This window comes from Pteronotus mesoamericanus, unplaced genomic scaffold (genome assembly GCF_021234165.1).
Source record: "Pteronotus mesoamericanus isolate MK-2021 breed Mesoamerican mustached bat unplaced genomic scaffold, CSHL_Meso_final contig_82, whole genome shotgun sequence".
In the NCBI taxonomy this organism is placed as follows: Eukaryota; Metazoa; Chordata; class Mammalia; order Chiroptera; family Mormoopidae; genus Pteronotus; species Pteronotus mesoamericanus.
In genome coordinates this window covers 14744861-14771740 of record NW_026555265.1, presented here as the reverse complement: position 1 = coordinate 14771740, position 26880 = coordinate 14744861, and the positions used below count along the sequence as shown (strand labels likewise).

General features: G+C 38.0%; 2 protein-coding genes across 3 annotated transcripts in view; one reads left to right on the top strand and one right to left on the bottom strand.

Moving 5' to 3' along the window:
* CP (ceruloplasmin) overlaps positions 1–9484 on the top strand; it is an 82637-nt gene extending 73153 nt beyond the window's left edge. The window contains exons 19-20 of the mRNA XM_054585180.1: positions 5287–5388; positions 9357–9484. Coding sequence (XP_054441155.1) covers positions 5287–5387 — 101 coding nt within the window. The 3' untranslated portion in view covers position 5388; positions 9357–9484. The remainder of the gene's footprint in view (positions 1–5286; positions 5389–9356) is intronic.
* Positions 1–26880, bottom strand: part of HPS3 (HPS3 biogenesis of lysosomal organelles complex 2 subunit 1) — a 41026-nt gene that overhangs the window by 1998 nt on the left and 12148 nt on the right. The window contains exons 5-16 of one of the 2 annotated variants that reach the window (XM_054585188.1): positions 25726–25918; positions 19908–19989; positions 17355–17509; positions 15390–15498; positions 13417–13598; positions 12417–12597; positions 11307–11540; positions 9894–10076; positions 9354–9542; positions 8334–8441; positions 3924–4130; positions 3205–3295 (exon numbers count right to left, since the gene is read on the bottom strand). In XM_054585188.1, coding sequence (XP_054441163.1) covers positions 3205–3295; positions 3924–4130; positions 8334–8441; positions 9354–9542; positions 9894–10076; positions 11307–11540; positions 12417–12597; positions 13417–13598; positions 15390–15498; positions 17355–17509; positions 19908–19989; positions 25726–25918 — 1914 coding nt within the window. Of the gene's footprint in view, positions 1–3204; positions 3296–3923; positions 4131–8333; positions 8442–9353; positions 9543–9893; positions 10077–11306; positions 11541–12416; positions 12598–13416; positions 13599–15389; positions 15499–17354; positions 17510–19907; positions 19990–25725; positions 25919–26880 lie in introns of those variants that run through there. The other variant, XR_008530116.1, reaches the window with a different exon arrangement.

The window sequence follows — 26880 nt, the reverse complement described above, 5'->3', positions numbered from 1 at the left end:
CTTAAATCCTCATAGTACCTTAAATCCTCCAGCATGCCTAGAAAATATTCATCAAATACTGAAACCAGTTATTTCTGGCTGGCGGTACTTTAAATGACTTTTTAAACTTTATTTTTATAATTTACTACAATAAGAATTTGTGATAATAAGCACAATTCATTATCAGAAAAACTAACATATTTCCTTGAAACAAATAAGCCAATTACTAACCTCCATTTCAATGGCTCTGCATTCATGCAAAAGCTCTCAACCAGTATGATTTTGCCCCCAGGGGATATCTGATTATGTCTGGAGACATTTCTCTTTGTCCTAACTGGGACAGTGCTATTGGTATTTATTAAGTAGAGGCCAGGGATGCTGCTCAGTATCCTAAAATGTACAGGAGACACTTACACCCCCCCCCCCCCCACAAATGATCGGGTCAAAAATGTCAATAGTGTCAAGGTTGAGAAACACTGTATTGGAGATATGACATCCAAGTTCCTAAGCATGTAAGTCCCTGACCTCCATCTCCAACCCTACCATCTTGCAATTTTGTTTGACATTTTACTCTAGAGTTATCCCAGAACTTCTCATCAGTCCCAGGATATTAAAAACTTGGCTTGCTTCAGGTCACTCAGTAAGTAGCAGACCTGGAACTCAGCTCTCATGTTCCAGGCTCCAACCCTGGTCGCTTCTCAGTGTACTACAGCTGCTTACAGAAAGATCGCCCTTGAAAATGGGTCTGAATTCAGATTCTGCCCTTTGAATCAATAAGTAGTTACAGAATGCTTTCTCAGGGCATATTGCTGGTAAGGGGTTGCAACATGAAACGTGACTAAACACTATACCAGTTCTTGAGGTACAGGCGTCTAATAAAGGTAAATCACACACAGCACGTAGTCCCATGAGCCATACACATATGTGTGTGTGTGTATACAAACACAGAGATATTTTGAAGATACAGAAAAATGGAACATTTAGAAGAATGATTATGAGTAAGTTAGGGGTAGAGAGTTTGTGAATGTGGATCAGCAAAGGATGAGAAGAAAACAAAAGGCAGTAAAATCTCAGCCATTTTTCACAGCACTATTTTTTCTGATCTATCGCCTCAGGCAAGGGAAACAAAAATAAATAAATAAACAAATGGACTACATCAAACTAAAAAGATTTTTCACAGCAAAGGAAACCATCAACGAAATGAAAAGTCAACCCACTGAATGGGAGAACATATTTGTCAATGATAAATCAGATAAGGGGTTAATATCCAAATTTTATAAAGAACACACATGCACACAAAAAAATCCAATTAAAAAATGGGCAAAGGACCTGAATAGACCCTTCTCCAAAGAGGCATACAGATGGCCAATAGACATGTAAAGAGATGCTCAATGTAATCATCAGAGAAATGCAAATTAAAACCACAAGAAGATATCATCTCACACCTGTGAGAATGGCTACCATCAATAAATCAACAAACAAGATTTGGCGAGGATGTGGAGAAATGGGAAAACTCATGCACTACTGGTGAGAATATAGACTGGTGCTGCCACTGTGGAAAGCAGTATGGAGTTATTTCAGAACATTAAAAATGGAACTGCTTTATGACCCAGCGATGCTACTTCTGGGAATATATCCTAAGGATCCCCAAATTTGAAAGACTGGATGCACCCCTATGTTCATTGCAGCATTACTTAAAATAGCCAAGATGTGGAAACAGCCCAAGTGTCCAGCAGATGAGTGGATAAAAAAGCTGTGGTACATTTACATAATGGAATACTACTCCACTGTAAAGAAGGAAATATTACCCTTTGCAACTGCACAGATGAACCTGGAGATTATCATGCTAAATGAAATAAGCCAGTAAGAGAAGGAAAAGTACCACATGATTTCATTCATATGTGGAATCTAATGAACAAAATAAACTAACAAACAGAAAAGAAACAGACTCATTGAGAACAGACTGACAGCTGTCAGAGAGAGGCCTTGGGGGGCTGGGTGGAAAAGGTAAAGGGATTAAGCAAAGAAACAAAATAACCCCTTATATACAAAGACAATATTATGGTGATTACCAGAGGGGAAGGGGATGAAGAGGTACAAGAGGGTAAATGGGGAGGAAATGGTGATGGAAGGAGGCTTAACTTGGGGTGGTGAACACACAATATAATATACAGATGACGTATTATAGAACTGTACACTTGAAACCTATATACTTTCATTAACTACTGTCACCCCAATAAATTCAATAAAAAGAGGATGAAAAAAGAGTCTTTTGAGTAAACTAGTGATATAACTGAGGGGCAAAGATGTGAGCTATTTGCTCTAAAAAGTGATCCACTAACACAAATGATCAGTTCAAAGTCCTGAGATAAATTTGATGTGGGTGGGCAGGGCAATCAAACACCTGTTACTTTCATCTTCTGAAAACCAAAAATCAGTCAGAGAGATGGTTAGGACAGAAAGGTAGTACAAAGTCACCACCTCCCAATCACGAATGGGGATTTTCAGAAACACCTTCCAAGGGCCACTGGCTCTGCCTAACACTTTACAAATCAATTACCTCTGCTGGAAAACACAGTTCCAACACTGTCAATTTCTAATATTTTATGCATACTGAAATCAATGTAACCATACCATCTGTCATTAGGCCAACAATTAACTAATGATATTAACACACAAGAGTAGAGAGCTTGATAACCACACATTTATTAAGATTTACAAATGATTATGAATTATGAAAATTCAAATAACTACTAATGCTGTAAAATACTGCATAATTTAGAGACACTCAACTTTGAAATCCTTGAGAACCTTGTCATTCCTTAATACTTAACTTACAACTATGATTAATAATGATAATCATCTTAATTTCCTACAGGTAGTAAATTAAGCACTGAGATCACTAATAAGAATGTAATAGTCTTAATGAAAATTCAAATTTTCAAAATACTGAGGTTGTAAGTTCCTATGATGGTGATAATGTGTTAAGTGTTTGAAAAGATTAACTTAAAAGCATCGGCTCTATAGCTAAAAGAGATAAACGAATATCAAATATGATGGGGGAGCATATGAATGCTGAAAATATGCTCTCCAGAGGATTCTAAGAGCCTCTTCACCTCACTTGAGAATCACATAAAAACTAGAGAAAGCAAATCTTCAACAAATTATGCAAACTAAAACTAGGATGCAATTAAATTTATAATCAAGCAAAAATGATCATTTTACCTTTTAACAATGACAGGTACAGTTGATATTTCTCTCCACTGCATTTTATTCTGTGACAAAGTTCAGGCAGCAGTTTTTTCCACCACAAAGTCTATCTTAGAAAAAAATGAATAAATTTTAAGTTTGATGCATTTTACAGTATGTTCCCAAAAAGAATAAGAAAATCATGCAGGAAAGTACAGGGCAAAAAAACCCAGCATTTTGGTTAAGGCAGTTATAACAGAAGTTGTATCAGCAGCCAGTCTTCTGCTAAAACTATAACATAAAAATCAGAGTTGTAGCTTGAAAATCTAATAATATGTATATTGTACATGTGTACATGGCTATTTTCAAAAAGAAACGTAAGCATAGCCTGGGTTATCTCTTAGGTGGCAAGAAGGAAAGAAAAAGCACTCCAGTCTGAAGCTCTAATTCTCAACTAAAGACCATGTAGCCCAGAAAATGCTTTCCCGCCACCATTGTTTCCCAGATCTTCATAGCCTACTTCAGTTTCAAATGAGAGGTTTTCAATGAAGATAACACACCATCACCATACATTTTAAAAGCCTCTACCAGTATTCAAAACACACAACATGTTAAATATATATACTAATTTGACCTGCACAGTCCTGGGAAGCTGGGCTGCCACAATTTGTCCCTATTTCGCAGATAAGGGAACAAGATGATCAAATCTGATTATCACTGATAGAGCCTAAAAAAACATAATCTGAAAAGCATACCCGATTCCCTTCTTTCAGTTCATGATTAGCATATGGAATAACGGCCTCCGGGCACCTCTCTAGCAGTGTGTCTATGCACTGCTCATACTCTTTCAGACGCGTACGACACAGAACCTGGATGCTGAGGCCAGCAACAGTGTCTTCTGAGAGTGGTTCCAGGAACGAAACAATGGAAGCTATGTCAAATGAAGGACCACACATAAGAGACTATGAACAGAAAAGTAAAAGGTTATGGAATGAAGCACCCAAAAATCTAAAAGCACAAAACATAAAGACAATTTTTAAAGAACACTATAAACCTCACTTGTCAAAAAAAGGAAGATGCAATTTTAGAGAACATGCGTATGATATTTATTAAGTGGAGTAAAATATTAAATAATATTTAAACCACATCTAGTTTAAAGAGTAACAATCTGTTTGATAGAAAGCAATTATTTTAAAAAATAACATGATTTTATTTGCTTTGGATAGACTGCACTTTAAAACTAATGGGAATCCTTTAGGACTCTATCCTACAACATCATGGTCAAAGATTTGTTCAATGATGTTCATCACAAGAGTATTTAAAATACTGAAAAACAAGAAGCAACATAAATGCTACACAAAAAGGAATCAGTAAATTATGGTACATTTGTATGATAGAATATTGTAAAAGCTACTTAATGACAAAATACTCATGATAAAATTATATGTAAAAAAGTTGCAATACAAAATTATGTTCAGGATATAACCAGTTTTGTGCAACCTACATAGATAGCTACATACACATATAGAAATGCCTTTGGAAGAGCCCAGAACCTGAACAGGGATCAATGAATGGAGGACTAAACCTGCCTGGGTTTTTTTTCCTATATTTTCCAAAGTTTTTATAATAAGCATATTATATATATATCCAAAACTAAAATTTAACATTTTAAGAAAACCAAAGCAATTGTGAAGAACCTAATAATTTGTATCAACACCATTTGCCCCAAGTTGAATAACAGCGCAGGTACTATTTCAGTATACAGAACTGTAATCAATATTTTACTTTCAGGCATTTAAACTATAAATACAGTTGACACTTAGCAATGCATATTTGAACTGCACAGGTCCACTTACATGGTTTTTTCAATTGACCCACAGTTAAAACCTGAGTTGTTCAAGGGTCAACTGGCAGCTGGGAATGCCAAGGGCCAACCTAAATTATATGTGCATTTTCCACTGTGCAGGCAGCTGGTGACCCTAACCCATACAACGTTCAAGAGCCAATTGTACTGCTTTTGATTCTACCACCAAAATAATACCCATTTTCCTTTTCTTCTGGATAAAGATGCAATGATCATATACTGATTTTCTTCCTCCTAAATCCTTTTTGCTACAGCTTCTCAGGCTCACAGGAGGATATGGAATTTGAACTATCTATTTACAGTCAGCATGATTATTTTACTCCAAATTTCTACCAAGGAATGGCTGAACGAATAAGGTTGGTCCCTTTCCTTCCTGTAAGTTTAATAATCAACTTCATTTGAATAATTTCCTGACAAAAAGATAGCAAACATGAAAAAGGTGATAATCTGCCACTTACAGGACCTCCCAACATAAAAGAAAACACAGATTATTTCTATATTCAACTTCTGATTACTAGATACAAAGGGCCAGTTAGGAAGGAGCAAGGCATGGGTAACACAAACCATGGTTACAATGAAACTAGTCAAAGCTTGCTATAAAATGGATTATCCATGAACTTTCGCTTCATTTTATCCATATCATCAAGAAGTTTAAAAATAAAAAACACCAAACACACAAAAATTACTAAATTTAAATTTTAAAGGTTGCTACTACTCTTTAAAATAATGCAGACTTTAAAATACTTCTTAGCAGACTGCTCCTTTTTTTTCATTGTATTTTACTGTTTATGCTATTAACATTGTCCCACTTTTCTCCCTTTGCCCTCCTCCACTGAGCCCCTCCTCAGGCAATCCCCATATCGTTATCCATGTCCGTGAGTCATGCATCTATATGTTCTTTGGCTAATCTCTTCACCTTCTTTCATCCAGTCGCTCCCTTTCCCCTCCAATAGCTGTCATCTGTTCCACGTATCCATGCCTCTGTTTCTATTTTGTTCATTAGTTTATTTTGTTCATTAGATTCCACATATAAGTAAGATCATATGGTGGTTGTCTTTCACTGATTGGCTAATTTCACTTAGCATAAGAGTCTCCAGGTCCATCCATGCTGTGGCAAAAGGTAAGAGTTCCTTCCCTTTTTTACTGCTGCGTAGTATTCCATTGTCTTATCCATTACATCCATTCCATTTTTTATCTCCTCATCTACTGATGGACGCTTAGGTTGCTTCTAGATCTCGGCTATTGTAAATAATATGAACAGAGGGGTGCATTTTTTTTTTGTACTGGTATGTAAGGATTCTTAGGATATATTCCCCAAAGTGAAATAGCTGGGTCAAAGGGAATTGCAACAGACTGCTCCTTTCTTTTTTAAATATTGGAAATGGATGCCTCTCCACCCCCAAACACAAGCACTATTCATCCCCTTCTCTAACCTAGATCCCTCACCCTCAGCCAACTCTGCAGGGCTGGAACCCAGACTTCTCTGCTCCTCTACCTATATAATCAACTGCCACTCTGCTGAGGTGGTTGGCAAGGAGGTATGAGGGCCCACGACAATTTTGGCAAAGGGCAGAGCATTTACTAGTTACTGTGTCATTTCAAATAACAGCTTTTTTGACATGTAGATGATTTCTATATTGTTTTTATTTTAATTTTTTGCAATATAAGTATATTAAACTTATATAATATAGTGACTGAGAACAAGATACATCAAGTCTGTGCAGTGGTGGTTCTGAACCTCCTCATTCCTCTAGGGGAGAACCACATGAAATAGAAATCTTTTTGTTTTTTGAGGGTTATTTTGTTCTAAATGACTAGGACTGATGACTCATAGGTAATCTGGAAAGAGCTATAGTCAGGAAAACTATTCTAAGAAGTTCAGGCGTACTACATTTCCACCCTTCAACAGAAGACTCTCAGAAAGAACCTACCCTTTTTAAATACTTTAAAATGGACTTTAAAAGACCACTAAATTATACTTTTTCAATCAGTGACTACAAATATGCTTTGTAGCTTTATCAGGTGAGATTTAACAGCACTTGTTACAATTATGATTTTAAATATGTAATTAAATATGTAGTATGTTTCAGGAAAGCAAATATGTGACATGGGCCTTGTCCAATGCTATATACATTTATAGCTCATGTTCAAGGAATACCTGTAAAAGAAACAAATCCAAGGCTCAGTAGCCTCTATATCATAAGGTACTAAAGAGAAAACCAACAAGAATCATCTTTGTTGATTTTTTTAAGACTGTAAGTAACTCCACTTCCAAAGACAACACAGGCTATCTAGGCTGTCTAAGCAATATCATCTCTTGAGCTTCCCTCCTGACGCCTGACCCCAATTTTGGTTTCCATAAGCGGAACAACACTTACACCCTGTTCCCAGTGTAAATCAGGGGTTGCAAACTCAAAAACCTGAAGAGGCCAAAAGGCAGCTGGGTATATGGTAAACGGACACCATACATTCAGGACCTGGATCAAGAAGACACCGAGATGAGAAGTGTGGCAGGCAAGACAGCGTGAGCCCCGCTCCGGGAGCCGCCAGTTGACTCAAACCTGCAGGTCTCGGGCAATGAGACCCAGGGTTACAGTTCTGCTGAACTTTTCAAGAGAAACTTGAAACTCCAATTATTAACCTAAAATGTCAATATTTTTATGTTGGTAGATTCTCTGGGCAGACCAAATAAAACAGATTTGGAGGTTCTATTTGGTCCCTGACCACTAAACTACGTTAAACAAAATCACATCCATCACATCAGCCCAACCTGATCCACAAGTCAAATGTAGGCTTTATTCCTCATTTCCAGTCAAAACACTGTCACAGTTAGAATTCCTGCAGGATGATCTATATTCTCCGATTATATTTCCTACTTTTAAATAAAGTCCTTTTCAGGAGCCAGATAAACTGCCTACTTTGACTTACTTCCTATAAAACAGATAAGAGTGGCTAGATTGGGCTAGAGCCCTAAAGTGTATGAGTGAAGACTAAAACAAACATGAATCACATTAATAAAACCCTGCTAAACATTTGCCCATGTGCATTTCGCAAAGTGTTTTCAAGCACATGCCGAAAGAGGCAAGACAGTCAGGTGACTCTGATGGCCACTTGTTCGAGGCGCCCGATCCAGCCCGGGCAGCGGTTTCAGGCAGCGGCGGGTGTTCCGTCAGGGCTCCTGGGCCTGCCTAATAGTGGATTTTGTCCCTTAAGATTATACACTCTAGATTAACGGAAGACCTGAGGTCTTACCAAATGTTTATCCTACATTACAGTATAATAAAGAGGCATTTTTATTTACCTGTAATTTGGAGAGATCTTCTGTATAATTTTTGTCAGCTAAGGAATCAGATGATATTAAGACATTAACCCATGGATAGATTAAGCCATAATGACTACAGGCATTTATCTAAAATGTAAAAGAAATAAACATAAACAAAATACATCAAAGCAAGATGTTCTTTCTTTCTTCAAAAAAGAGCAAGCAATCACAAATCCTCAGCCATGTCAGAGAATTAAGTATATACTTTCCTGGGAATAGAAAGGGAAGTCTTTTAGAATCTACTCCCCTGGAAAAAGTTTCAGCCTTCCTACTTCTCACTGAAAAAATATGCACTAAATATTTCCTAATACCTTAAATTTTAAAATATTCCAAGGAGGCAATTTCTAGCAAAAAAAAAAAAAAAAGCAATAGTGCTTTTGAGCCGATTATACTAAAAAAAAAGGTCATAGTAATACTGGAAATAATCTTTTATTTCTACTACTTTCGTTGGGAGACAAAACCTCTTCCATAAGTTCTCAAGGTAATCCCCATAAAGGCCCCTTATTGGAGAAGTTGGTGATGTTCCAGTTAGCTGTGGCATCAATAAGAGGCAAAGGCACTGGGAGAGGAGGGAGGAGGAGGGTCACAGCCGTGGTGGGGGCTGCTGTGCAGGCTACAGAAGAGCTGTGAGTGTCCAGTCCCCTCCCACTAGCCTTCTGCCGGTCCTCACCCCTAAGTGGGCCCAGAGATGTCTCCTTCCTCATGTTCTACTTCATGACCATCCCCTGAGGGAGCTGACACATGTCTGGCAAAGCCCCTTCCTTCATGTTTTGGTTACTGAGCTACCACTGCAAGAGTAATAGACAAGCAGTAGGGGTACTCCTTAGAATATAAAATTATTTTCAATGTGGGCCACTTTACCCATGGACAAGTCTTCAGTGTATTTCAAAATCCTGCTTAAAAAAAATATCCAGTATCATAAATTAGGTTTGACTCAAAGCCATTAAAAATAAGAAGGTACATTATTGTAATATGTAATGTATTATTCTATTGTCTTACCAGATCCTTTGATGTTCGCAATGGTACGGTGTCAGGGGGCTGCCTCTTTGATAATCTCCAGATGTACTGTGATGTGAGCTTGAAAAAGAGTTCCTGCAGTAGCACATCTGGGAGACACGCTACCATCTGAGCTTCCCAAAAGTCTACTAAGAGCTGAGGAATCGTATCTCCATCCTTACCACAAAGCACCTTGAAAACAGTGAAACAAGCCCCCATATCACAGATAAATATCGTATTGATAAAGTTCAGCTGGTCTGAGCAGCACTCCATCATGTGGGCCATGCATTTAATAATTTATCATTAGCATTAGTGCCATGGCAAAGCAAATTTAGACATTTTAACAGGAAACAGATTTAGATTGCACGAATAAAATTTTTTAGATATATTCTTTTATACTCTATAAACTTTTATAAATTGGTTATGTTGAAGTTCATTTCTTTTCAATAAACAAATGAAAACTCACTTATTTTATTCTGCTCCCTGCCTCCTACCAATTTTATCAAGACACCTAGAACAGTTAACATTTTCAAAGTGACAAACCTTAAAGAAGGAATCTGCTTCTTCGATTCCAATTTTGTTGTTCTTCTGTAAGCTCAGGACTGAAGCCACAAGCAATCCAGGCTGAGTCTCCTTCAGGTGAACTGCAAGCTCAGTTGGAAAAATCTGTCCCTTTTGTTGAATCAATAGCCGAGGTTCAAGAGTAAATCCATAAACCAACTTCATCTTAACATAAAGAAAAGACATTTAGGAACAAAATGTACATTGTATTCATCTTGGAAATACATGCTAGTATATTCAAAATTCATGGCTAAACTACTAATAATTTACTTTAATCTCAATATTTTCTTTAACTACAAAGACCAGTTCTTACTCTAAGAAGAATATCATTGTTAACTGTCGTCACAGAAGTTATTAATATTTAATTAAGCATAAAAATGCCCTATTTTTGGAGAGAGCTTTATATTTAAGTGCACTTAAGTTAACAATAATATACCTTAGCTTTTTCAAAATTATGGAAAGAAAATTCATCTTTCTAGAATTCTACTCTTCAAAGCAAAGGATACCTCAATATCGATTGATTCTTCTCACCATAACAAAATGTGTCATTCATACAGTGATAAAGCACTCCTGCTCTTCTTGTTTTAGAAACCAAAGTCATTCTGTGGGTATCTGACCACAGTTGGGCAGTAAGACAACAGTAAAGGAGCAAAGGATCTGAAGCCAGGCTGCTTGCTTTAAATCCTGGCTCTACTATTCACCAGCAGTGTGATCTTAAACAAGCTATTTAACCTCACCTGTAGAGTAGGTATAATTATAACATCTATCTTGTAATATCATTGCAAGAATTAAATGAGAGAATACAAGCAAGGGGCTTAGACTAGACCTGGGACATAATAAGTGCTCAGTTAATGTCACCTCTTAATTTCTTCCTGTAATGATTAACATCTTTGGCTCATGCCCCTAAATGGCCTCTCCTCTAAGGGAAAGCTAACCTTTTTTTGCTATACCATTCAAACGTCTAATTCTCCACATAATCCTTTGTTATTTTCCCAAGTGCAGGCTATTCCTGCAACCACTGGACTCCTAAGGCTCACAGTTAATATCCTACTTGTTCCACCTGAATACACTTCACTTTGTTTTCGGTGGGCATGCCATTCTTTCACGCCGACTATCAGCCCAGGGCAGAGCCTATATATTCCCATGCTCTGAATGTACCTGACACTAAGGTGAAACATCTTTTGATACCCACTGCTGCCACTTACAATTCTTTCTCATTTGCCAGATTCAAAGGCCAAGCACTTCCACTTTGGGTCACTTCCTTTCTAGTATCAAGTCTAATTTCCTTTACAACAAAGAAGGAAGGAGCTAGACAGAAGCCAGAAGAAAGCTAAACACCTCAGGACTACAAGGTCCTATTGCAGCCTACTTTTAACACCAGGTGGGGCACCGTACCTCTGAATGGCTTTGCATTTCATTTCTGTACGTGTCAAGATCTCCCATTTTCAGAGCCATTGCTGCCTTGGTCAATGTCACTAAGACTGATGAAAACCCAGAAGTATCCAGTTTCCTCAGATAGTTCATGGCAGTTAAAGGATTAATATTCTTCATAGAAGGACTACAGAGAACATGGGGTAGTTGCTTTGGCTCAGCCACATGAAACATCTTAACCACTTTTACTGCTAATTCCTTTGGTGAGCAAGAACAAGAAACAAATGTCAGCCAGCCAGTCGAAAACAACAAAAGCAGGGGGAAAAAGACACACCCAAGATACAACATTCCAATTAAAATAAAATTACAGTATTATGTTTTGATTTAAAAAGACAGAGTTGATGGGGATAATGTGGGAGACCCCAGATGGCCTGAAGTAATCTCTTTGCCGAGTAAAAATGAGGAAAAAGCAGTGAAAATATGTACAAAATTGTGGCCAACACTTCTAATTTTAACGAGCATTCAGAAGAAGAAAATAAATATTGGATTGAATTATACTCAGAATTCCAGTGTAAAAAATTACAGCTAGTACAAAATACACTTAATGGGATAATTTATGATAAAATTTCATTTCACTCAGAATCTTAAAACATGTGGTATCATGGTATCTAACTGCATATCTGTATTCATCTCCTTTCAAAAATACATGAGGGACTAAAAATAACCCTTAATAGTATGTTCGTGTCACAAGGCCAGGGTATTGTACGTGCAGCTCTGGACACTCGGGAAGGAGGCTGAGAAGGGCTGCGGAGAGAAGGCAGGCTAGGCCCACATTCGGCATCATTTTTCTGAAGGCACCATCTGTTATGTTGGGCAGGTCACTCAGGCACAATGGACCCTATTCCTCATGTATATAATAAGAAAGTAAGAGAAGATGGTTATAAATTCCTTTCCAAGCTATAATTCTATAATAATTAATGAAAAAAAAAGGCACATTAGTTACCTTTTTAAGAAAAGAAACTATACCAAAGAAAAGTCTTTGTAACTTAGCTTCTGAATGGTATTACATAAAATAAATTGCTAAAACGAGAAGTTAAAAATATTACATATAACTAAATAGAAAACTCTATTCACTTCACTTAATTCTTCATCCAGGTTTTCATAAAGTGAATGACTAATGTAAAAGATTAGTCCCCGCTCATATTTCTGTGTTCCATCCTCTTCTGCCCAGTCCACTCGAGCCAAAACGTCAGCCATAGATAAACCAGACATCTTATAGTAGGGCAAGGCAAGGTGGGACTGCTGGGTGTCAAGCCTGAAGAAAAGGAAGCAAAGAAACCTCAAATTTGTCATATTTAAGCCAGCTTATCTAACACATTTGATAATAAAACATACCATGCTTTCCAGATGACATAAATCTCAAAATACTTTTCTACTGTCATTCGCTGTTGAAACAAGCTCCTAAGTTTAATTCTGCAAAGTCATTCTAATTAATGTGGTTCGTTTTGCTTGGTCACAATAAAAATAGGAAAAAAACCATTAAATGAATTTTATTTTCATAATGGTGTTGATAGGTAGGGAAAGTCTATTTTATTAATTTATAATCATTCCCAAGGGTCAAGTAAGCCTTTGAAATAATCATATACAAAACAATTTGTAAACATCATTCTCAGACATAAAAATCTCTGTAACAGTGTCCTTTTTTGACATCATAAAAACATTGACTACTAAGGCTAAAATAACTGAGTGTCCAACTGGTATCTCTCTCTTAAAGTTCATAGGGAATGAACTAGTAATACAGCCGTCTCAGGGATTTTCACTGGTCATATCCCCCCACTCCAGCTCAAGGTCTGGAAAAAACTTCAAATTCATAAATTAAGTGTTGGGAGACTCATGACCTTGAGACCCTCCGCTTACCTAATGCATTGTAACTTCTTGAGGGCAGGTCACATTCATCTTTATATTTCTAAGCTTAGCACCATACCTGGCACACAGTATGTGCTCAATTAAATAAATGAGCTCCCTCTCCTCATGCATACCATTTATCAGGTAACTACCAGAGATGGAAAAGCTAGCAAGTGCACACAAAGCTAAAGGTGGCTTCTCTAACGAGTTTCCAAGAAGCATCATCAACCTGCTGTAGCAGTCTCCAAGGTGCCCACAGCTTTCTTTAAATGCTTCTAAAAGCTCCGCTTTTTCTCCAGGTCCCAGCTGACCGGCATCCAGCAGAGCAGCTCTCACTAACAGATGAGCCTCGCTAAGAAGGTGGATGCAGCTCTGGGTTTTTGTAGTCCTGTAGGTATTACTGTAGTCTACCTAAAATAAAAAGGCAAACAGCTAATGCTGCAGCAGAAAGACTCTAAAAGTTTCCCAGTTCTTAAGAATAGCTATCTATTTTGTTAGTAAAGTTAATATTTGGACACGTTAAATCCTAAAAAATAAAAAAATGGTTATTTGTCATTCTGACAGTGCTTAGCTACAATGTCCCTGCCACCCGCCCAATCTATGAGCCAGTTTTATACACACAGCTGTAAACACTCCTTTGTTAAACAACACACATCATTAGAAAATGTACAAATACTCCTACAATACTAATTACTATTAAAAATAAAGCAAATGAAAATATCTGGAATAGTTAAATTTTTTAAAAAGCTCTATGATTTAAACCTTTCTCAAATTCAGACTCAGTAGCCCTCCTTTTAGTTTCAATTGGTGGATTCAGAATCTAGTACATCTATTTCTGTAACTTGCAGTGGGCTTATAAAAATTATCACTAGCTATCTAAGTGAATATGTATTTTCAGGCTCCAGGAGGCAAATCATTTAGATGAAGCCTAAGACTTTCAATTAAGCAAAACTAAAAAGACAAAGCAAAGCTGATATAATTCTCAGCATTGAGATGCCAGGGACAAATCAGGTAAAACCTTGACATTATAATCAAAATTAACATCACCAACGAGGGGCAGATGGGTATAATGCACCCTCCAATGGCACACCCCCGAGAAACACACTAAACATCACTGTATCACCTGTGCAATATTCTGACCAAGAAGAAGATATAAGCTAATCATTAAAAAATTTTAAGAAGTTGAAAGGGGAAAATATATTTTTCAAAACTGTTTATGTCATTAAAAAAAAAGAAAAAAGAAAGGCTGTGAACATAGTTCAGACTAAAGGAGGCTAACGAGACATGACAAATACGCTACCTGATGCTAGAATGGATCCTGTATGGGAGTGGGGGAAAGGCTGTTAGACCATTACTAGGTCAACTGACAAAAATGAAACATCAACCACAGACTAAAGTATTTTTTCAATGTTAAATTTACTGAAGCATATGACTGCCCTGTGGTTGTATAAGCAAATATCGTCATTCTTAGGAAACACTCACTGAAGTATTTAGCCGTAGACTATGATCTATGCAATTTATTTTCAAAGGATCAGAAAACAATGTGTGTGTTTGTGTGTGTGTGTAGGAAATGTGAGAGTTCTAGAGAGAGAGAGGGAGAAGCAAGAGGAGTATAATGTTGACTCAGGGTAAATCTGTGTAGGGAATATGCAGGTTTTATATGTATACTATTCTTTTTCTTGTAATTTTTCTGTAAGTTTGAAACTATATATTTCAAAATACAGCTTAAAAAATTACAGGAAAGAGTTGGCAGCTGTCATTTTTAGAAAAGGAAGAAGAATGCCCTCTCACAGGACAATGCTACAGGTGCTTCCGTGCCCAGGGACAACCTGCTGATATTTCAAAAAAGAGCGACACAGTGATAACTGGTCTAAGATTTCTTTCAACTCCATTTCATGGTTTTCTTTGCTAGGGTTCAAGGTAAAGGTCAAAGGCTATTTATATTTAGATTGGTTAACTGATCTTAATAGGAAGATGGCATGAACATGAGAATCTTATTTTAGTGAAGGCAATTTCTACTGGCTCCTCAAATGTCAGGAGCTGGGAAAACAAGAAGTTGGAGAAAGATACACACTCCATCGTCAGATAGCTCCTAAGCTGGTGGGTGTGGCATTTTGAATGTAAGATAATTAGAATCCATTTTTGGTCACCAATTCTGCTCTATATTTCTACAAATAAGAATCAGAAGTCTGAAAAGAGTACCATTTCTCTGAATAGTTGCACTGGTGAGGTCGTATTCACAATATACAAATTCCACCCAGCCTCAGCGACAGGAGGTGTTTTCGGCTTAAGACTGGTACCTTTTCTAGAACTAAAGGCAAAGAAAAGGACAAGAACTATAAGATAAACCATGTTATAAATAAATGGCAATTTTAAATGGTAAACAGTTGATACCTAAAGTAATATAACTATGAAATCATTTTCATTTAGTATTTTCTTCAGTGTTCACTGTGCAGCTGATTATACAGTATTATTTGTTCACAATGCTACACAGGTCTACAACATTTAACATTCTACAATTCATGAACTGATAAGCCAATCACTTAAAATTCATTCCAACAGTATTCTTAAATAGGCAATAAATGGGCAATAAGCTCAAAGAACAGGCAAGAGCCCTCACAAGGGAGAGAAACTCGGCTGTGGAAGCTTGGATCTCTACGTATGTAGTCTCCATGAGTCCAGCATGCCCTACATCACGACTCTAAGCAGAAGCTCCAACAGAGAAACACTCAAAGTGCTCATGGCTGAGAAAATGCAAAAAACACATAGGACTGCTCGTTTGCTTAATGCACTATCTTGTCTTTGCTTTCACTATGTGATGCATTTTCTGTGATATACAAACATTTTAAAACACAGACCTTTTGACCATATGAATTTTCAAATAAACTAGAATTTTTAAAAATCATTTAAAATACATAACACATTACAAACATCAAATGTGCAAGATTACAAGTTGTTTTTCCTCTCCCTAGAAGCCTTTAGACCAGTCAGACCACTCTAAACTCTCTAAATGATCACTTAAGCAAGTCAACCCATTTATTCCTTTTGATGTAACAAGTACAGGCACAAGCAATTCAAAAAAGCAAAAACTTATGTTAAAAACAAAAACCAATGTTTGACATGACATACATTATATGTTTCTTCCCCTAAATCAGATTTCTTACCTGATTAAGTTTTCCATATAGAAATGTTCAAGTTAGATTGCATTTCCTACCCAAGTTCACAGTACAGAAAACATCAAATGAAATACCGTTTGGCCATAAAAAAGAAGAAAATTTTACCCTTTGCAACAGCGTGGATGTACTTGGAGAACATTATGCTAAGTGAAATAAGCCAGTGACAGAAAGACAAGTACTGTATGATTTCACTTATATGTGGAATCTAATGAACAAACTAAACTAATAAGCAAAACAGACAGACTCCTAGATAGAGAGCAGGCTGACACCTCTGGGCAGGAGTGGGGGTGGTGAGGGGGTGGAGGGATTGAGCAGAAAGGAAAAAGGGCTCATGGACATGGACAACAGTGTGGGGACTGGGGCGTGGGGAGAAAGGGGTATATGGGGGACAAATGGGAAAAAATACAATAAAAAAGAAAGATAAGAAAACAGAGAGAGAGAATGCATTTCCATAAAAAAGAAAACACCAAACAGAAGCATTAGTCTGAAATTAAGCATTCTAAACAACGTGGAAACAGAAAACCAAAGCTTCAAACAGAGCTTAGTGTTACCAAATTGCAGTTCTATCTTAAGTCAAATCAGAATGTATCTATACATCATGAATGTGATTTAAGGTAAGAAACACATCGTTAATTTCTTTTCAATTGAAATACAAGAAAATAATCTTGTAGTTTGGGTTGGCACTGGAGGCCCTGTCTTTCCCATTAATTACACAGAAAAGCATGTCCTATAATTTCTTATCTAAAATACCAGATTTTTTTAAACTATTTTGTAATTCATTTTCTTCTAAAAGTTGCAAGGTCAATTATAAAGGATACTATAGAGATCACTAAAACCTTACTTTCTTTTCTTGGAAAAAGAACACCATAGAAAAGCCACCTGATGATTCAAAGTTTTGATTTAAAAAAACACAAAAGATGTACACAAGATACACCAATAACAATTCAGTCAAGAACTTTGGCAGGAATATCTGGGGAAAAGGGGTGCTTACAGGAGCCTCTTGGGTGAATCTCTCCTCTCTGGAATGGCCTCAGGGTCCGCTTTGGTCAAAAGCACAATGTGGTTTTTAAAGTGACAGATGGCTTTCAAGCCTATGAAAAGCTGAATTCTTAAAGCACAGACATCCATACTGACAGGTGGGCAAGCCTAGTAAAGGAAAAAAAATCACAAATTTAACCAAGAAATAAAGTTACAAGAACTTTAGTCTTCAAAAATCCATCTATTTATTTGATAAAGTTTCTGCTGCTCCACCCCTACCCTCAAAAAACCCCCTCAAATTCCTATTTTTATTAGCATGAGGTTTTTCTATCTAAACTTATATAACTATTTCCTAAGTGCCTGCCAAAGAGCTACTCTTTCTGAATGAATTCAGAAAGTGGGTGCACCTGAGGCCCCTCCCAGCTGTGGGAAGTCCCCACGGCCGGGGAGCGCAGCCCTGGGCTGGTAAGCTGCCCCCCAAGGCAAGCCCACTGACAGCGCGCAGGCTTTGGGGTATGCCCAAATGGATTTTCCAGGCAAAAGGAAATACTACAAAAAGACATTCTACTGCACAGAGTACACAAAATGGTTTCTTAGTAGATGGGTATGTGGGGTAGAAACACTTGTATGTTCAGGTGGCCCCTGACTCTTAGGTCCTTAGGTGTGAATATTGCCTAGAACGGAATGTGCCAGGTAAACTGGAGAAAACCCTGGACCAGGAGCCAGGCCCCTATGCCTGTAAGGGAGCATTAACTCAACTAGAATGGATAAGAAAGAATAGAAGAACTTTTTCCGGGAGCTCACAAATGATGCTGCCAAGCCCATGCCTTCTGCTCCATTAACACTGTTTTGATGCAGAGGTCATCTTCCTTGTCCCTTTGTATAATGTGCTTGGGGAAACACCTCTGCCTCTTTTTTCATCCCCAAGAATAGTTAGGTGGCCCTGGCTAGTGCTGAGAATCTGGAATCTCAGAGGAAAGGCAGGAAAAGATAGGTGTACTTTGGGCCAAACTCGGGGGCTGTGAAATCTTTCTCAGACACCACAGCTCCCAAAACCCAAGTCAGCAAGCGTGCTTATTCAAGTGGCATCTGGGCTGGTGGAGTTGCAGGGATGGGGAGCCATGGGGTGTGATCATCAGCATCCTTCCCACCGAGCCACGTTCAAAGGGAGGCTCTCAAGGGCAGCATCCCCCACCAGTTCCCCCTGTCCGCTCTTTTCTCCTTTCCTCTTTTTCTGGTTTCTTCCCACTGGCTTTATGAGACTCTAAGAAGACCTGAAATTATAATTTATTTTCAAATGTAGTTTGATCCTGCCTCAACCTACCCCTTACTCTACCATCACCACCTATGTAAGCCAATGTCTTTCTGAGGCTTTATTTTTTAAGGCATGGTGTGGAGAGAAGAAAGGGACAAAGAATCGGTCAGCTTCCAATCTTTGATAGGGAAATAGCCTTTGTTTTTAAAATAATCTCTTGAAAAGACTATGTGTGCATCTTAACCACAGACAGAAGGACAAAGGAAAACTATGATTCTGGTTCCCCAGGAGGCCAAAGGTAGGCAATAAGCCTGGTCAGCAACAAAAAGCTACAGACAGGCCACAACCAAAAAAAAGGAGTTACTGAGAACTCAGATCACATAAACCACTATTACACAATTTGAGCAAAGTGATAATGGTTGAGTACCCCAGACATATTAAGCACTTAATAGTGCTGGCTTATTAACATAACCATCATTACAGAACACTTATTCTTCCAGGAAAAGGTGTTCCAGAGACCTTTGTTATGATACACATAAACAAAATAATTTTGGGGTTTCCTCCAGCCTCTATCTTCACAACAAACAACCATTCAAGTAGCTTATATGTCAGAGATAAAATACTACATGATGAATATCATAAAAATGATCAGTATATTTTGAGAGTAAAAATTCAGGGTCAGAAAAATGTAGAATTTCATCATGAACTGTCTATGTTTACTTCATGGTCAATGGCTTTTTCAGGGACTAAGCATACTAAAAATGAGGTTATTGACCTAACATATCCATTTCCTCTTAGGTTTAATCAATAGAAATACAAAAAGTTGTTGAAAGCTTATAAAATAACAAAATTATAGGCATATCTAATAACAATGTGAAGAAATTATTTTAATGAACTTCATTCGATTTTGCGTTCTTTTTTCAATTTTGTGTTCTTGAATAATTTCTGAACTTCTTTTTTAATAGCTATATATTAATTGCCACCAATAGATCCATTAATAAAACTCTAGTATACTGTAGTTGTGAAGTTCTCTCTCTGAAGTTACATTACATAGTCTTTATGTTCAAACTTTTAGAACTATGCCTTAAACCTAAATTTTGAGTGAAATGTTTTCAAAGTAATTTTAAATATTGTCATCTAAACCATGAATCAGAAAATGTTTACTATTTTAAATTCAAAAGTTGCAATTCAATAAAAAAGATCTTAAAGCCTTTACTGTTCATCTCACTTAGACCCAAGGGCAAATTTGCAAGTAGTCACATGTTCCTTTTTGATCTTAAGGTTTCACTGTCATCATAAGCCAGTTCTAACCTTCAGGGTGGAGTCCACGTATGGGTCCTCCTCACGAGCTGCCGCCGCACTGCACCGCACTGTGAAACACTGCAGGTTGTTACTAAGAAAGAGGAGAGAGGCCATTGAACAAAGTGGAGGCCAAAAACCAACGTGTCCATAGCAGGGAGGAGTTCACAGGCAAACAGAGCAATGGCCAAGGTGGGAGAAGACTCAAGTATTTATCAAGTGCTGAAAGGTTAGACGTTTTCTTATCAAGGAGGGTAGCTCAGGACCCCTCTAGAGTATGTTTTAAAACATAACTGGTCCCCAGCTTACCCCTATTGAATCATTATCTCTAGAGGCTGAATCTCAACATGTGTGATTCTGCAAGTCTATGTGTAGAACCAAGGATCTGGGTCAGTACCCTCATTTGACAGATAGATGATGCCCCCAGAATCAGTCCAAGGTACAAAGAGTTCACTATCAAAGCCCAGATTAGAACACAGATTCTTTATTATATCTATCCCACTCATCCCAGGATGAAACTGAGCTTGGATTATACTGGACAACATACTTAGATGATGCAGAACACAAATCAACACAAAACACAAATCCAATGGCAGAACAGAAAATCAGAGACTGTCTGACAGAATCTTCAGAGTTAGCTACTCCAGCATCTTGTTTTAGATTAGGGCACAGAAGGTTTGTGACTGGCCCAAGGCCTCTCTGGAGAATAGAACCAAATTAGATCCCAGGTCTCCTCACTCCTCACACTCTTCTATCTCTTTCCACAACCCTGGACTGCTTCCTTTGGTACAGTAAAACGACCTAGGAACCCAACAGTAAGTGTACAATAGATGCCTGCTGACTGGTGGATAAGTTAACACAGCAATACTGACATTAAAAACAGTTAACGTAAAAACTGCAACAAAACCCATCTTGCAGAGAATTCACAGGAATGACTTTTAAAAACAAATTAAAAAGTAGGAGAAGTAAAAATGAACTCTGTTAACATAAAAAAGCAAAGGACTAAAGCAAACCTAACAACAATCTTAAAATAGAAGAAATACTCTTTAGCAAGAAAGGTATTCTGACACCTGCCCAGTTGGGAGACTTTGCACAATGTAGCTCAGAGGCATCAGTCAGGCCTCTCTCCATCTGTAAGCTGGGGCTTCCACTTCAGTCTCAGCCAACTGCCACCTCTGTCCATTTCCACAAAGTTCTAGGGCATGACCTCTGAAGTCAGGACAACAGTACCACCACTTACAAATATGGAGTAGAGAGCATCCTCAGGAATTTAAATGACTGGAAGAAACTTAGAGATAGTGAGCAAAACAGCACCTGTAGTGGGGACTAGAATGACAGGTGAAAGTAGTTAATGACCATTAGGGTCTAGAGGTGAAAAGGTGGGCCCCTCTGACCTACCTCCACTTCCAGTAATGCAGTTGTTGGCTATTGTTGGAATACAAAGGAGCAATATGACAGAATAAAGTGAACTGAAATGTGCTGGCCAGGAAAGATGTCCAGAATATGCTGCTAGGTAAAGCAGCAAGTTGATGAACAATGGATATATATGATCTACTTCTGTAAAAAACAAATCATAGTAGTACATGTATTGGTTTTTTTTAAAAAAAAAAAAGATGAATATACACCAATTGTTGACATAGTTGACTCTCAGGAGTAGGATTGAGGGTAGAGGGCTTTCCCATTTATGTATTTCTATAAGGGCAACATTTTACATAATTTTATATTGTTCTTAGAGTCTTCAAAAAAATGCATTGCTTTTTTTAGTGTATATAAACATATTGGTCTGCAAGAACACATGACTTATACTTAAAGGGGCGGGAGACATACATTTAGAGGGTCCACTCACTAAATTCTCAGTGTCCTGTACATCTGTGCAATAACATGGAGAAAAGATGGATAGTCCTTGGCATCAATATTTGGGGACAGAAATTAATATTTATTCCTTCTTTCTCCCTCTATTTTTGACCTTGGTTTCTGAGATGCTACGGTTTCGTAGGTTCTACATCCTTGAAGATCCTTCTCTTCCTCCGCTCACTTCCTAAATAGGACCTTCGCCAGAGTTTTAGTTCAACTACTTTTCTCTGCTGCACACTCTTAAAAGTCATCATGCTCACTACTTTAATAATCAGCTTTTTTCATCATAATAAAACATCTAAGTTTTCCTCTCTTCCCTAATTTTTACTTCTATGTGTCCAAAAGCCTACTCAATATTTCCTCTTGATATTCTCTAAGCACCTCAAACTCAAATGTGATAAACCAAAATTCTCCTTTGCCCCACACTACACAAGCCTCCATTCTTCCAAATTACAGGCTCAAAATTCATGGGGTTTTTCATGCCTCCTCCATTCCTGTAATTCCATCTGGCATCCAGCCTTTTAATTCTCTTGCCGAAGCCTCTACCACCCATTCTTCCTTCTTCTCTCATTGCTACTGCTCCGCCCTCATACAGTCCTTCATTATCCTTATCTGAACCACTTTAACAGCTTATTTGTCTACATTCAATCTATCCTCCATAATGTCCGGGAGCATTAATTTTCCTAAAGCAATGCCCCCATCATATCCCTTTCTTTTTATTTACTTTTTTCAGTATATTTTAATGGTTATGCTATTACAGTTGTCCCAGTTTTTCCCTCTTTGCCCCCCCTCAATCCGGTCCCTCCCTGCCCTCCAGCAATCTTCTCTCTTTAGTTCATGTCCATGGGTCATGCATATAAGTGCTTTGGATTCTCCATTTCCTATATTATTCTTAACATCCCTCTATTTTGTACCTACCAATTTTGCTGCTTATTCTCTGTACCTTTCCCCCTATTTCCCCCCTTCCCCCTCCCAGCTGATAACCCTCCAAATGTTCTCCATTTCAGCAACTCTGTTCCTGTTGTAATTATTGGTTTGCTGTTTTTGTTTTCTAGATTCAGTTGTTGATAGTTGTGTTTGTTGTCATTTTAATGTTCATAGTTTTGATCTTCTTTTTATTAGATAAATCCCTTTAACATTTCATATAATAATGGCTTTGTAATGGTGAACTCCTTTAGCTTACCTTGTCTGGGAAGCACTCTATCTGCCCTTCAATTCTAAGTGATAGCTTTACTGGAGAGGGTAATCTTGGTTGTAGGTCCTTGCTTTTCATCATTTTAAATACTTCTTGCCAGTCCCCTCTTGCCTGCAAAGTTTCTTTTGAGAAATCAGCTGACAGTCTTAAAGGAACTCCTTTGTCGATAACTCTCTGCCTTTCTCCTGCTGCTTTTAAGATTTTCTCTTTATCTTTAACCTCTTTAATTACAGTGTGTCTTGGTGTGGTCCTCTTTGGGTCGAACTTGTCTGGGACTCTCTGTGCTTCCTGAACTTGTGTGTCTATTTCTTTCAAGAAATTGGGGAAGTTTTCTTTCATTATTTTTTCAAGTAAGTTTTCAAGTTCTTGCTCATCTTCTTCTCCTTGCATTCCTATGATTCAGATGTTGGCCCTTTCAGAGATGTCCCAGAGTCCCCTTAAACTTTCCTCGTTTTTTTTTTTTTGAATTCTTGTTTCTTCATTTTGTTCTGGTTGAATGTTTATTTCTTCTTCATGTTCCATATTGTTGATTTGTACCCCAGCTTCCTTTCCTTCACTGTTGGTTTCCTGTGGATTTTTATTTCATTTAATGTAGCCTTCATTTCTTCCCTTACGCTTTTGCCATATTCATTGAGATCTCTGAGCATCCTAATCACCAGTGTTTTGATATCTAAGTCTGATAGGTTGGCTATCTCCAAATTGCTTAGTTCTTTTTCTGGGGTTCTGTTCTGTTTCTTCATTTAGGCCATATTTCTTTGTCTCCTCAATTTGGCAGCCTCCCTGTGTGTGTAGTAAGTAGAGCACCTCAGAAACCCTGTCTTAGAGCACTTGTTAAGTTGTATGAGGTGAAGCCTTGAGTATTTGCCAGAGTTTGCAGCCTGCCTCACTGCTTTGTGGCTCCGTGTGTGGGGAAGGGTTAAAGAGGAGCCAATGCCACTGCTGGCTGACTTCTGGGAGCTTACCTGGAACTTGCCCCATTTCCAGTTACTTCACCCACTTCCCGTATGTGACTGGCACCCCTGAAGCTGCTGTCCTGGTTGTGGTTCCCACAGTGGGTGGGTTAGTGTATATTGTGGGATACCCTGAGAAACTGGCAGTTTCTCCCACCACCCCAACCCCAGCTGGTTCTCACAGCCAGTAGTTATGAGGCTTTATTTTTCCTAGCACTGTAATCCTAGATCATGCGGTCTGGCCTGGGACTGGGATCGCTCATTCACAAGGTGTCCCCCTGATTTTTATCCACCACATGTGAACGTGGGACTGCCTGTTCTGCTGACTACCGCCACAGCCATACTGCATTCTCTCCACCCCTCCTACCCATCTGGATAAATACAGCTTCTTTTAATCTTTGATTGACAGACTTCCATACAGTTCAATTTTCTGGCAGTTCTGGGTGTTTTTCATTTCCAAATTAGTTGTGATCCTTCTTGTGGTTGTGCAAGGAGGCAAAGCGTATCTACCTATGCCTCCATCTTGACCAGAAGTCTCCCTAATGATAGGTCAGTTTCATTTGGTCAAAACCTGAGCTGTATTTAAGCTTCTTCATTTCTAAGGAACATTACTACACACTTTGGAAACTGAGAAAACTATCTACCTCCACAATGTCCACTTAAGAAACAATACAATAGCGTTTCTCCTTACATCAGGGAGCGGCCAGGGAGTGAGGAGCACCCACCCTAGGAGTGGGCATCAAATCCACAGGTGGGTCCTATACTGTTTGAAATATACTCTAGCACTTGCTGGAGATTCTGACAATACCACAATTTAAAAAAAAATAACTGTCCTTTTAAAAAAATAATTTAACAATACAATTAATTATTGTTTGCTCCTGTAAAACTGTGTGACATAGCCTTTGTTTATAGTCTCCTCCATAATGCCCTTCTCTTCCAATCTCCATCTGTCAAACTCTAGCTTTCAGGACCCACTTCAGACATGAAAAACTTTGCCACATGACTCAGCCAGAAGTAATTTCTCTCCTCCCAGGGCCCAGACCACTTTCATGAAGTCTTAAGACATTTTTCACAAATCTCCTAGTGTTTGTGCCCTGTCTGTGTGTCTCTGGCCCCCTCTTTTGTCGTTGCTTTAGGAAGCAGATGGTGTACCTTACTCACTGTTGCTTGGCCAGAGGGCCCAATGCAAATGCCTAGCACATAATCGCAGCTCAAAAAAACAGGAAATAGAACCGAAAGCATCACTTACTGCTGAGATAAAAGGAAATGAGGTCCAAGTCCTGCTCAGGACCCCAGTTTACATGCCAGCATACCAGGGTATGGCAACTCAGAAGACATCTGCCACCAACTGCAACATGACCTTGACCAATCCCAACCTCTGGACTATTTCCCCATCTGTACCAGTCAGAAAGTAAAATCAGATGGTCTTTTTGGCCCCTTTACAGTTTTATACCATTATAAGATAATTCAATTCATACATCAAGGATATAATAGCAGTGATAAAAAAATTAGAAAAAGAAATCTAGAGATGCCCTGAGTGGCCCCACTGACTTTTCACTATAATTCCCTATGAAAATCTTCCCTCATGGAGAACCCCATTCTTTCTTACAACTATTCTCCATCCAGTCTAAGAAAATGAAGCAAAAGCAAAACCAGAATCTAAATCAATGACATTAAAAAGTCAGCAATGGGCCATCAAAAGACAGATGTATACATTAATTTACAGTGCTATGTACTGGTTCACAATTCTCACTGAAAGATTTGGGAAGCACCTCAAGAACTGACAGAAAAATAAGTGACTCAAAGGCCAGCAAGTGACACTATAACATACCTTGTGATGACATGCAAAAATTGTGGGGTGAGCACTGCCTGGTGACACTTCTCAGAGTATTGGTAAATTGACATTAATTCAACCGATTTGACCACCAAGTAGAGGTAACCCACGTGAGGTAATGAGAAAAAACAGAAGAGACTCAGCAATTCTTTTTCCTGAGACAAATTTATTCTCTCAGAAGTAGGAGAACCTGTATGAAAAAAAAAGTAAGAACATAAAACCAGTAAATAAAGGCAAGCAGTATCTTGACTTTTCTGGCAAAAAAAGTCTATCAGTTGTTTAGGAGAAGTTGCTCTTTACAGAAGAATGCCAGTAAGAAATCATAAGATAGTGATATAATTAGAATATCACCATGTTTTAACCCCTAATAAATGAAGAGATCTAGGTAATAATCATTACCTATAATGGCTATTAACATTACAAAAAAAATCAACTTAATACTATGTACCTTTCAACAGAACTCAACCCTACTTGGGTTACTTAATAATAATAACCTGATCAAGACTAAGTCTAGACTTGCACCATCAACAGAAATGCAATGTGAGCCACATGTGTAATTTAAAGTTCTCTAGTAACCACATTTACAACTGTAAAAATAGGAAAAATTTTAATACATTGTAACAACATAACCAAAATATTACCATTTCAACAAGCAATCAACAAAAATTAATGAGATATTTTATATTCTTTACTTTGTTGTTGTTGGTAAGTCCTCAAGATATAGTGTGAATTTGACACTTACAGTGTATTTCAATTTAGACTAGTCACATTTCAAGTGCTCAAAAGCAACATTTGACTAACGGCTGCCGTGCTGAAAAGTGTAGCTGAGACAGAACTGGCAAATCACAGGGAAATACAGAGGATACAGGAATATGTTAAATGACACTGGGGGAGCCAATTATCAAAAGTCAGATTGTGGGTAATTCTACAGTTGTTAGTCCAGTTTCTTGCTAAACAAATTGCAAGGAAAAGAGAAAGAGGGAAGGAGAACCTACATAGTAAAAGAGCCTTTAAAGACACAGCAACCAGTTGCAATGTATGAACCTTACTTGGAATCTGATCCAAACCAATTAATTAAAGAAAAAAATTTTACTTATTTTTTAAGATTTTATTTATTTTTAGAGAGGGGAAGGGAGGGAGAAAGAGAGGGAG